At 24.8% G+C, this 13,162-nt stretch overlaps 1 protein-coding gene across 2 annotated transcripts; it reads left to right on the forward strand.

Annotated features, from left to right (window-relative positions):
• Nucleotides 1-398: 398 nt before the first annotated feature.
• EDA12 (embryo sac development arrest 12) lies at nucleotides 399-3,386 on the forward strand. 2 transcript variants are annotated; one of them, XM_012218943.4, is made up of 4 exons: nucleotides 399-809; nucleotides 921-1,094; nucleotides 1,247-1,463; nucleotides 3,027-3,386. In XM_012218943.4, the coding sequence occupies exons 1-4, from the start codon at nucleotides 603-605 to the stop codon at nucleotides 3,155-3,157; spliced, it is 729 nt and encodes a 242-aa protein (XP_012074333.1). In that variant the 5' UTR covers nucleotides 399-602; the 3' UTR covers nucleotides 3,158-3,386. The 2 variants fall into 2 exon arrangements, with proteins under 2 accessions (XP_012074333.1, XP_012074332.1); XM_012218942.4 differs by having other exon boundaries at nucleotides 400-809; nucleotides 918-1,094.
• Nucleotides 3,387-13,162: the final 9,776 nt, after the last annotated feature.

The raw sequence follows: 13,162 nt of genomic DNA on the forward strand, positions 1-13,162 counted from the left end.
ATATAAATTATAAATATAAAATAAAATTTACTTTCAAATTTATATTTCTTCTTTTTTTGGTATATATACTCATAAATATCTGTAATTTTTACATGAGATTAATCTCCTTTTTGAGATTTGTGTTTACCTCTATTTATAAATACTTTTGAGATCTATTTCTTTTAACTGGAGACAATATTCCATGTATTTTTAAATTTTTTTTCTTTTATTATAAATTATAGTATTATATAAAATAACATTTGTACTATCATAAAATTTTCCCTCTTACTTAAAAAAATCCAGCAATTAATTTTAATTAAGAAGACCTCTAGAAAATCTCTAATGTCACTAATTTTTCTAAACAAACAGTCCTTTATATTTTCTCTCTCTGTCACTGTCTCCAAACCTTTTCATAAAGAGAGAAACTTGTAACGTCATTTTGAAACCAGAGCCCTCCCTTCTCTACTACTTTCTCTCTATTCTCTACTCTCTACTCTCTACAGTCTCCTCTCCAAAAATCGAAAAAAATCCCGCTTACAACCGTCGAACTCTCTTGCTCTCTACACCTATATTTCAAACAAACATACCCTCTTTCTCTGTTTTTATCTTTGCCTTTGTTAGCAATGGCGGAGTTTCCTCCAAATTTGGATGACGGAGAGCTATATCTTCCGTCTGATATTTTTCTAACTGAAGTACCCTCTAAATATAACCCATATCGTCTTTCTTGCATGGAAGATCTTGCTACTCATTTCGCTTCTCTCTCTTTACTTAAAAATCAACCATCTTCAACCCCTTCAAGACCTCCTCCCAAACCACCGTTAAATTATCAGGTGATTTGAGCATTACCAGTTTATTTTCTTTTTATTTTTTTAATGTTGTCATGCATGCTTGTCTAACTGGTGTTTTTGGCTCTATTTGGTGTATTTGTTTCGTTGTAGAAGGTAAAAATGGCGGTTAGGGATTTATCGGCGAACCATTTGCCAGCTGGGCATGTTGGTTTTAATGGCGGTGGTGGTGTTGCTGGTGTTGAGATCGGTCAAAGACTTTACGGGTACGGAAACGGTTCCTTTTTAGCCCGGTCTGAACCGTTTTACGAATTTCAAGTCCAGCCACAGGTGAGTAAACAGGAACATAAATCCGGTTCTGTTATCTTTTTATGGGTTGTCCTATCAAAGGTCTTTACTTTTTGGCAGCTTTAATAATAGATATTATATTTACACTTACAGGGGCCTTAAAAAAAAATTGATGGGTTGGTTGTCATGTATAGGTTGATAGCTACTTGGACACAAGGCCTATGCTTTTGCAAAGGCCACGAACCCCAATTCAGAATCGGGTTTACCCATTTCGAGGAAGTGGGTTTGAATTTGGTGGCGGTGGTGGTCGTAGAGGGAGAGAATCTGGAGGGACTGGTGTTTTTCACCCTCGTATTGTCCATAACTCCACAAATGACTCTCCTTTTAATGCTGATTATAAAAGGAAGCAAGGTGAGTTGGCTTGCTTTTGTTGGTAATCTTGGTTTGTTTAGTTTTTCTTAATATGGTTTCTTGATATATGGCCTTTGTTGGTGATTGGGTGTTTCTAATACGAGTTTCAGGTCAAGATGGTGTAAATGCATAAGAATACTTATTTATAGAAAATAAAATTGAAACACACTAGAAATGTTAAACTTCATTTGTGACTTGTATCATTTCTTGCAATTTGTTTGTTTTTAATAATCAAAGTTTTAGGTGTGTGTATGGGATTTATGTTCCATGGGGTGTGTCCCCTATAATTTTGAGGTTGTGGGGTCCTAAACTCTAGCTTTTTGGGCTGAAATAAGTTCTTTTGTGCTTTTGGAAGTATTAAACTAAAAATGGTGGCTATAATTCCTTCTTTAACTGACTGAACCTGTAATTTGGGGTTATGCTCATGCTTCCTTTAGTGGGTATAAACTAGCTTGTCAAATTTATTTTTATGGAGTAATCGGCCATTGGATTATTATCAGCTGTTAAGTGTCATTATCAATAAGACTTGAAATCAAATCTCAAGAAAATTGCTAATATGTCTGGTATTTTTCTTGACTAAAATTCCATCTTTTTTATATATATTATAATAAATGTCATTATCAATAAGACTTGAAATCAAATCTCAAGAAAATTGCTAATATGTCTGGTATTTTTCTTGACTAAAATTCCATCTTTTTTTATATATATTATAATGTAAAATTTCACTTCCTAATGGATTAAGAGTTGATGTTTTTATTCACCTGTGTGAGGTGAGGTTTTGGGGCGGCTTAGTATTGTGATTGACATTGTTTTTGGGGAAAAAAGAAAATCTTTTTAGATGCTTTTGAGAGAAAATAGTTTTGAGTGTCTTGGTGTTGCTATTTTGAAGTTTATATTATTAATATTTGTAAAAATTATCTTAAAAATAAATTTAATGATGTTTCCTAAATCATTTTTAGCAATCTTTTTTCCCTAGTAACAGCTCAAACGGTATTTGCTACATTCAAATTCCCTCCCATAATATCCCCCATTCCCCCCCACCCAAAAAAAAAAAAAACAGCAATGCCTAACACACTCATTTAAAAGAACAAAAAAAAAAAAAAAAAAAAAAGGAGCCATGAGCTTTTCTTTTTCTTTTAACTGTTTTGTAGATAGAGACCATTGAGCTGTTTGGTGATTAAAATGTTGAACATAACAAATGTATAATATGTATGTCTTGTATGGACCCAGATGATAATGCTATGTTCTCTTATTATTTTATGAAGCTCTGTACTGGCATACTGCAAATACAAAAGAGGAAAAAAAAAATCTGTAAAAGCTATATTTGCTTTTCTGGTAATTGTCAGGACTCAGTTGCATAATAAGAATGCTCTCTTTAATTGCTGAGAGTTTCCAGATACGATTATGATGGTCATGCGTACATACATACATACAAATATCTAAGAAATTAATATAAAAGAAAGTGGAAGAACAAAAGAATATTTGCATTAATGATTTTAAACCCTCTGATAGTTCTCTAATCTGATGTTTCACTTATAGTATATTCTCTTAAATTCTTGACAGGTGTGAGAAATAAACAGGAAATTCAAGTCAATAGTCAACAGAGAAACTCCATGAGAAGGGTTAGCAAGGAAGAGGATTGTTATTATCATCTTCCTCCAGAGATGGGTTTGCCTCAAGACTGGACTTATTGAGCTTATCTTCTCCAATTTCAGTGTAGAAGAAGAAAATGATTAGAATAAGACCTTTGAGGAGAAGAATAGAAGAAAGTTAAATAATTTGTAGGATTTTGTGTGCAGTGCAGTGAAGGTAAAGAGAAATAGGTAGAGATTAGCAGAGAAAAAGGTATGTTTAGTATGTGTTTTATGCTTGAAAGCTTTGTAGAAATAAATAATGTCTAAGCTTTTGGTTTGGAGTGAATTATTATTAAATGGCCAATACTAAGCATTGATGGAAGAATAATCATTGAACATAGCTCAAAGCTGGGAAGTGAATTGTTGCCTTTAGAACTGTAAAATAACATACTTGAACTCTCCTTGAAGTTTAAATAAAAATATATGTTTCCTTTCTAATTCTTTTTGAGTGAATTTAATGATAATAACCAATAAACATTGATTGAAAAAATCGAAACTTACCTAGTAAGTCGGAAATTATTGATAACTGCATGAATTAATTAGCCAAAAAGACTCGATTGAATTTTATTTCCCCAAAAATCAAATCTTACCAAGTACTAATTCTTAATGTATGGCTAGTCAAAATACTATTTTTTTTTTTGCTTTTGCTGTTGTACAAAAGATATGATTTCTGTGTTTATAAAGAAAGTCTAGTCGGTTTACATGTGTTAATGAAACCTACAACTATAGATTACCTAACCAATTAAATTTATTATCTATCTAATTTTTATATTTTCGTACTCTTCTCTTCCTTTTCTATTCTTTTCATTTATGAGTTTTACTCGTATCAAGTTTTTTTTAATCAATATATCAATTATTGTAATCATTATTATCTATGATCTATATTATATGTAAAAGTACGAATGAAGGAGAGATTGAGTTTTTAAAATGCCCTTGCTAAATTTATGAATTTACAAAGATATCATTACTAATCATCTTCTAATTATGATATCAATTTATTATTTTTGTTATATTAATGTTATAAATTTATTTTCATTTTAGTTAGAAATTTGTCCTCTCATACCACTATATATATGTTTAATTTTTATTGCTTTGGACCTTTTGACTATCAAAAATTGTTACATCGAGTTTTTACTAGTTTAAAATTATTGAGTTTGCAATCATGTCTTCTTGCGGTGAGTATTAACCTTAACTCTCTCTATTTACAAATTGATATAATAGTTTTTATTTATAGTTCTTATAATTTAGATTTATAGATTTATAAATTAACTGTAATTATTTAATAATCGTGAATAATTACAAGTTTAAAAACTTTTCCTTCTGAATAGTATTATCATAAAATATTTTAAAGGGACGAACCCTCCAATTAGAAAATTTTTAATTTTATTTATCGATTAAAATTATATAATAATTTTTAAGTAGATTGATTATATTAGTTTTCTTGATCATATTATTTTTATTAATTAACAAATCTTATTTCATTATTTCCATTGCTAAGAGCTGACGAAGGTTCTACAGACGTGTTAGCAACGGAATTCTTTTTCATTTTTAAAGTTACAACCTAAATTTATTTTTTCGTCCCTTGCTGAGTTGGTTCTATAAACCGTTTAGCAACGGAATTTTTATCCGTTGCTAAAATTATAACCATAGCTCAAAACCTATTTTCACTTCCCTTTCTCATTTCTTCCTCCTTTTATTTTATATTTTATTAATAAAAATTTAAATTTTTTTAGATTGTAAAATTAATATTTAGTAAGATAATATCTTTTATTTTTTATTTTTTTAGCTTCAAATATCTCGATAAAAATAAGATAGTTGAGAGAATTACAATATTTAAATTATAATATAATAATCATAATTTTTTTGCATGTATAAGAATTTCAAATTATATATATATAAATTGTGAATGAGGGAAAAAGTTGAATTCCTAAAATGCCTCTGCAGACTTTTAATTTAATTAGTTGATTGAAGAATAATTTAGTGTTATTCTAGTTAGGAGACTTTTGAAATTTCTGTACATATAAAAATACTATGATTTAATATCTTATAATTTAAATATATTATACTATAAAATATTAAATTTATTAATCCCTTATTAGTAGCTCTTTTTTTGTTAATTTTATTGGTATTTTATTAGTTTTATTAGTAACTCTATTTTATTAATTTTCTTGATATTTTAATAGTTTATTAGTTAAAAATATCATTAAAAATAATTTACTCCTATTCTAATTAGAAAACTTTTGGAATCCCTATACATATAAAAATACTATGATTTAATATCTTATAATTTAAATATATTATAATATAATATATTATAAGTTTAATCTCATTCTAATTAGGAATTTGACTTTACTCCTATTCTAATTATGATATCAATTTATTATTTTTATTATTTTAATATGATAAATTTAACCTCACTCAAATTTGTCCTTTAATACTATTATAATTAGGATTTTGTCCTATTATATCACTAAATACACGTTTAGTTTTAATTACTTTTGAGTTTTGACTATTAAGAATTTGTTACTCTTAACTATCACAAATTTATTGCTTTTCACCATTAAGAATCATTACATCAACCTTTGCTAATTTACAAATATTGAATTTGCAATCATGTCTTCTTCTTGCGGTAAGTATAATATTAACTTTCTCTATTTACAAATTGATAGAATAATTTTTATTTATATTTATTAAGTATGTTCTAGCAATCACGGATTAAACTAAGTTTAATCTAATTCGAAATAAGAAATTATTAAAGATTTTAATTTTATTAATTGAAAAATAAAGATAATTTAATTATTAAGGATTTTAATTTTTTATTTAAATATAAATTTTATTGAATAAAATAATAAATTACATTATATATTATATAAGATATATATGGTAAAAATATAAAACTTTAAGGATTTTAATTTTATTAATTGAAAATAAAGCTAATTTAATTATTGGAAATATAAAATTTACTAAAACCAATCTGATTATGAGTTGTAAATCAAAATATAAAATTATGTAGATAAGTGGAAGGGTGAAAGAAAGAGAGAAAGAGAGAAAAAGAATATCAATGATATATGATTCTAATATGTAAGGTCTATGAGTCATCACATAAAAATTATAAAAATTAATGTAATAAAGCAGCAATACCAATTGATTTATAATTAAACTAATCTGTTCATAAAAAAAAAAAAAATCAAGAGCCTCGAGTTAATAAAGACTAAGCAGATTGACGCAAAGACAAGCTTGGCTCCATTGTAAAATTAAGACCTAAGCATTAATGAAGAAGCGATGAGAACGACGGAACCTATAATATTTTATTGATTTATTGAAAAAAAATCATAATAATTTATTGCTTTTGGCGGGGTAGAGCGAAAGGTACCAGAAGACTAATTTAGTTAGAGATCATACCCAGACTATCTCTACAAATGAAATAAATATTGAAAGAGTCAATATTCGCGCGCGAAGTTTATTTAAATATAAATTCTATTGGATAAAATAATAAATTATATTATATATTATATAAGATATATATATATATATATATATATATATATATATATATATATATATATATATATATATATATATATATATATATATAGTAAGAATATAAAACTTTAAGAATTTTACTTTTGAATAAATAAATTCATTAGTTCGAAAAAAAAGTAGCAAATAAACATCATTGACTTTTGTGAACATAGTTTGTATTAGTTAATTGATGTTCGTATTATCTTGACAATTAATACATGCAAAATGTCAGGTAATATTAAATAATATCTAAATTAATACATATGTAATAAACTAATCAAATATATAGGATTCCTAATAATAATAAATTAATTAATTAAACTATATATATATATATATATATATATATATATATGTTTTATTAATATTAAATCAAATATATATTAAAAATTGTAACCGAAAAATTCTATGCAATCTTAATCAAGAATGAAAATCCTATTGTAAAAGTTTTGATTGAATCCAATATTAAATCAATTATATTTATAATTTTATTACAAAAAGGATGTAACTATTTTATATTAAAAAATTTAAAAATAATTAAATTTATAAATTATAAATTGAAATTCTTTTTTTTTTCTCTCATATTTTCTTTTGTTTGTTTTGGTTATACTGTTAGCTACTAGCTTTATCATTCTCTTGAAAATACTAATTATTTTATCTTTAATCTGTTAAGTAAATTTCTTGATCAATTTTTAATTAGTATAAATTTGTTAATTTTTAAAAAAATTTATTTAAATCATGATTATAATTTTTTTAACATTTAACGCTCTTTTTTTTAATGTTGTTGCATATTTTTAGTTTAAAAATTTGTTATACTTTAATTTTAATATGACATTATTAGTATGATAATAAATTATAAATATTTAAATTATAACTCAATTGAAAATTTAATCTATCAAATAATTATATTTTCTTTTACTACTATCAAAGATTTTTTGCTTTTATTATCAATAATTCATTCAAGACTCTCTACTATCATTCTATCAAGAGTATCTTTGCTATTTTATATTGAAAACTTCTCACTTTATTATTATTAATAGTTGAGGCATTAATTTTAACTTTTGATTTTTTTATTAATTTTATTTTTTTATCACAAAAAAATTTTGAATTTGATTACCAATAATTTATATATGTATTTATTTCTATATATGGTAAGATCTTGGATCAAATAGTTATTTATTTTTAACTTTGTAACTATTTCATTTTGTCAAAAAATCTATTGGAAAAAATTATTAAAATTTTTCATCAAATACTAAATATATATGATAGTGGTTTACACCTATTTTTATACATGTAATAATTATAATAAAAAATTTATAAAATTTTATATTGTCTTTATAATAAAATAAATTATAAATAATCATTCTAATGAACAGGTATGTTCAATAAATAACAACGTGCATCGCATATTCTTAAACACTAGTTTTATATATATATATATATATATATAAAGAATCATGGTTATTCTTATGCCTGCTTATGTGACATCTCCACTAAAGAGAAAGTTTATAGAATTTGAGTATTTGATTTTTAGTTAGTTAAGAAAAATTTAGTTCTTAAAATTAAATTGTATGAGTTGTAAATTAGAAAATGTAACTCTTTTATTTAAGATTATCTTTATTGTCTTCAACATTATAAAATATAATTAATGTTGCCTAATCGTTATTTATTAATAGCATTTCATCTCTCTTTATTTATTGTCATGTGAGTTATAACTGTTATTTTCAATTAATTCTCATTAAAATTTTTTTTATTATTATAATTGTTGATTTTTATTTATATTTGTAACATGATATTCTTATTATTTAAAATGAAAAAAATTTAATATCATAAATTTGACATTACAAGTTTTTTCAAATAAGTTATACGAATATTAGAAAGTTTTCAAATGAGTTATGCGAATATTAGAAAATAATTTTAATAAGAAGTGAAATATTAAAATTGAAATTAAACGTTAAAAATTAATATTTATTAAAATTTTGCATAGCACAAGCATGTGTAATTTTTATAATTTTTTGGTTTTATAGTTAATTAATTATTTATTTTTATATTTATTTAAAATAAATGAATTTATATTGTTTGTTGCTTGAATTAAATTATTTTTAGTACAATTGATTAGTATAAGTAAGTAACTTATATAGCTTTTAATGACATAAATAAATTACTTAATTTATGAATTTAAATGATAGCATGGTGTTTGTTTTATATTAATTTTAAAATAAATAATTTGAAAGTAAATTGAATAATTATTTATTTTTTTGAATTAAATTGTATTAAATATGGTGGAGTTTACAAATTTAAAATGAATTACTTAATTTTTTAGATTTTAATGATGTTGGGAGTTTTTTTATTAATTATAAAATAAATCAAACTAATTAATTCTCCTTTTTAGTTAATTTTTTTATTTCTAAATTTCATTATTTTCAATACATATTTATCTACTAATTTTCATTCTCGTTACTAAAAAGTCACAGAGTGCATTTTTTATTATTCATCTATATTTATATTTTTTAATGCCAATTGTCACGCAGGACTCCAACCACTAGAAGAATTGTCCGCTTTGGATCAAATAAATTTTATTCTATACAGGTCAAATGAAAAACTTCCCAAGAGGTCATTCATCCTCGGATTTCCGTTAAGCGAGTACACTTAATCCTGGAGTTCTTCCAATTCTCCAGGCCATTCCACCACTTCAAGCCATTCCATTAAAAGGTGCCTCTGATGATTAGTTTCTCCTTTTTTGATATATGTTTCGATTCATTCATATGTCTCGTATTCCACTGCCCATAGTTAGCTTGTATTTTCTTTCTTAGGATTGCTTTGACTCACTGTAAGACATGACATGTCACTCGTAATGTGTTTATTAAACACTTAGTCTATATAAGAACTCAATATACATACTACAAGAGATTTAACTTTTCATATTCACAATGCATGTGTGGTAATAATTTCCAACACTATTTGAAACATTTTAAACACTGCACGGGGATATTGCTAGTTATAACTATAGAAAGACGAATAAACATTAATCTCTTCCCTCTAATTAATCAACCATAACTTCATTACTTTATTGTGCATATTCACCTTTAAGCAAATTAACTCTTTTAGGAGCAAACAGTCGGTGATCAAAATCTACACTAGCAGAAGTGGTGTGACTCTTACTCTCTTTCTTCCTCTATCTATTTACGGAGCCTTTACATAGCTACAATTAATTCAGATATGACTATTGAGAAGATGAAAAGCATCAACATGGAATCCATCAATGTCAATTTTCATATATGTTGGTTGTTAATGGTTCTTGGATTTATTGCATCCATTGATTGATATATAGTCCACCCCACTTACTGCTTGTAACTAATGAATAATTAATATTACGGTGCTTCTCTTTCTTCAAATAATTTCTTTTATACTATTAATAAGTTTAATTCTTTTCTCTTTTTTTTTTTTTTTTAAATTTGTTTGTTTCTGAGGTGGAGTTGACAAATTCATTGATTATTTTTAGTTATGTTTTTTAGTGAATTACGTTGCGACCTTATTATTTTGTTAAATATATCTCGAATAATCTATTCTACTAAAATATAGACTATTTGAACTATGTTATTTTGTATTTAATTAGCCGTTAACAAGTTGTGGTTTATAATTTAATCCAATGGATTATTAGCACTACTAGAAATTTGACATTTACCGACGGATTTTTATGATGAAACTTTTTCATTGGTAATTAGTGACATATTATTGATGAATTTGAATTATGCAAGTAATTCATAGCGTCAAATGTTCATGCTAAATTTTTATTTTTACTAATGGATTAGCAATAGATTAACAATGAAATTTACCGAGGAATTTTAAATTTAGCAGGTAAAAAAAAAAGGCCATAAAATCACGTCTAATTTAATAATTTATCAACGGATTACTAATCAATTAACGATAAATTATCAAAGAAACATATTCCGTCTCTAATTTACCAATCAATTAACAATAGATACCAACGAAACTTGAAAAAATTTAAAAATTTATTCGGTATAAATAAGCGTTAATTCATTATTGACGGGATTTGAAAATTAGCGACGGATTTTTATATTTTTCCAATGGATTTTTCCGTCGATAATAAACAAAATTTTGTAGTGTAAGGATTAAAAAACTAACAGTAAATAATGATTAGTAAATAATGATTTCTCCGTTGATAAAATATCATTCTCCATTATAATTTTGTCCTCTTTTTTAATTATATTATTTGATATATAATACTTACAATGTTGATTAGTCTAAAATTGTTATGGGGTCTGTTGGGTCTACATCTATTAGGAGTACGTACAGATAGTGGACAAATGCATCGGGGCTTGTTTGGCTCGAAAAGAAGAGAATGAAAATAAGAAAAGTTCACGAGTGAAAAAATAATTATGAAAGGGAAGAGAGAAATATAAGAAATTAGAAAAAAAAAGGGGATACAAGTGATTTGAATGCGGTTAAACAATTTAATTTGTTGATAAAAAATTTACGTGTTTTTTACAGTGGAGTCACTCCTTATTTATAAAAATTATAGAAGTGTACGCCAAACAAGAAATATTCTAAAAAATTTATATAAAAATTAAAAAATGTTGAACATTTACTTTTTATGGATTTTAGGCATAAATGACCCTCTTAGCAGATACAATGAACTTTTTCAAAAACTTTGCCAATTCGCGCCTTCAGTTTGAGCTTGATATTTGGGCTGGTGTTAATAGCCCCTTGCACATGGGTTTTAGTTAGTTCAAAGCCCTGTGTGCGTCATGAGCCGGCTTAGGATTTACCCTTATTAGGCATGGCCACCGATTCATTCTAATCGAAACTGAATCAAAATTTAGCGGTTCAAAATTTTAAACCAAAACCAGTGGTACAAAAACCGGTTAAGATTCATATGAATGTTAAAATATGAATCTAAATCGGCTCGGCACCGGCGGGTCCAGTCCGGTTGGAACTGGAAATTTTATATTTTTATTTTCAAAATGATAATCACTTAGCCTATTTTATACATCTCTAAAAGTCTCAACATTATTTTACTACATGTTATACTTTACTTAAGATTTTTATTTTTTTTAAATACACTTTACTTTAAAAGTTAAAAATCTAAAGTAAAATGGTCAAAAAACGAGAGAAATATTTAATCTAAACTTATATTGTTTTTAACTTTTTTTTACCCTTTTAAATTATTTACTAAGTTTAAAATTACATTCTTTTGAAACATTTTTCAAAATTTTCTTATAATTTATTTAATTAATAACATTTAAAAAAAATAAAGTGATAATTTATTTGATTATTTTGTAAAATTAATTAATTTTATTCTTATATGAGTATGAGTATTTTAAAATTTATTTAAAATAAAATTTACCAATAATTTTTATGCTCATATTAATATTTACGAAGAAAGATATAACCTTATAATCGATTTTTTTTTTATAAAAATATATCACCAAAAACCGTAATCGAAACCGATCGAAACTGGAACCGACGGTTAAAAGCTAGTTCAGATTCAACATTTTAAAAATTTTAAACCATTGGTTCCATGAATCAAAACCGACGATTTAATGAACCAGTCATGCTTAGACAAGAGACATTCGATTTACTCAAAATATCATTAGTAAATATTGAATGTTCTTTCAATTTTTTTAATAATTAATAATATTATTAATATTATTTCAAATAAAAAAATTTTAATCCCAAGGTATAATATGGGTTGACATGAATATCTTATTCCTTAACTAAGGATTTGAGCTCGAATCCTCGACATAAAATGTCTTTAAATACTAAAAAATAAGCATTTTACCCTTTTGTGGAATTATTTACGCGAATTCATATTAGTTGAACGGTTGGACTTTATATATTAAATGATTTAATACCAAAAAAAAAAAAAATTTCTACTTTCTTCTTTTTTAGTAATTAATTACAGTAATAATATAATTTAATGATATTATCATTAATAAAAAAATTTTAAATCATTTTTCTTATACGTGGTTCTTAATAGAAAAAAGATTCAGAACATGAATAGGAATAGATAAAAAACTTTTGAAAATTTTAAACCTAAAATTTAGATGTGGTTATTAAATTTTAAAAACACAAATTTTAAAAATTTTGAATTGTTAATTATTAGAAAAAAGATAAATCAAAGAGTTTTTTCATTAATAAAATAAATTATTATGGGATTATTAATTATTGAATTCTGTCAATACACACAAGTAAATAAAATTTATATCTCAAAAATTTGGAATGTAATAAAAATAATAAATTCATATAATACTGTTTTGGATTCGTTTAAAATAATATTATTTTTATTTTATAATACTTATCACATTTGAAAAAATAATTTGTTTCATAATATTTGTCATATATGTGGATTCAAGGAATAATAAATATTTTTTTTGACGATTGCCTTTGTATATAACCAATAATTATTACTTCAGTTTAATAATTTTTTTGAAAATTAGTATTAAATTAAGAGTAATATAGTCAATTTAATTAATAATTTATTATAATTTAAACAAATTTAATAATTTTTTTAAATAATGT

Source organism: Jatropha curcas, chromosome 2, assembly GCF_041381405.1.
Source record: "Jatropha curcas cultivar XTBG-Jc1 chromosome 2, XTBG_Jcur_1.0, whole genome shotgun sequence".
NCBI lineage: Eukaryota > Viridiplantae > Streptophyta > Magnoliopsida > Malpighiales > Euphorbiaceae > Jatropha > Jatropha curcas.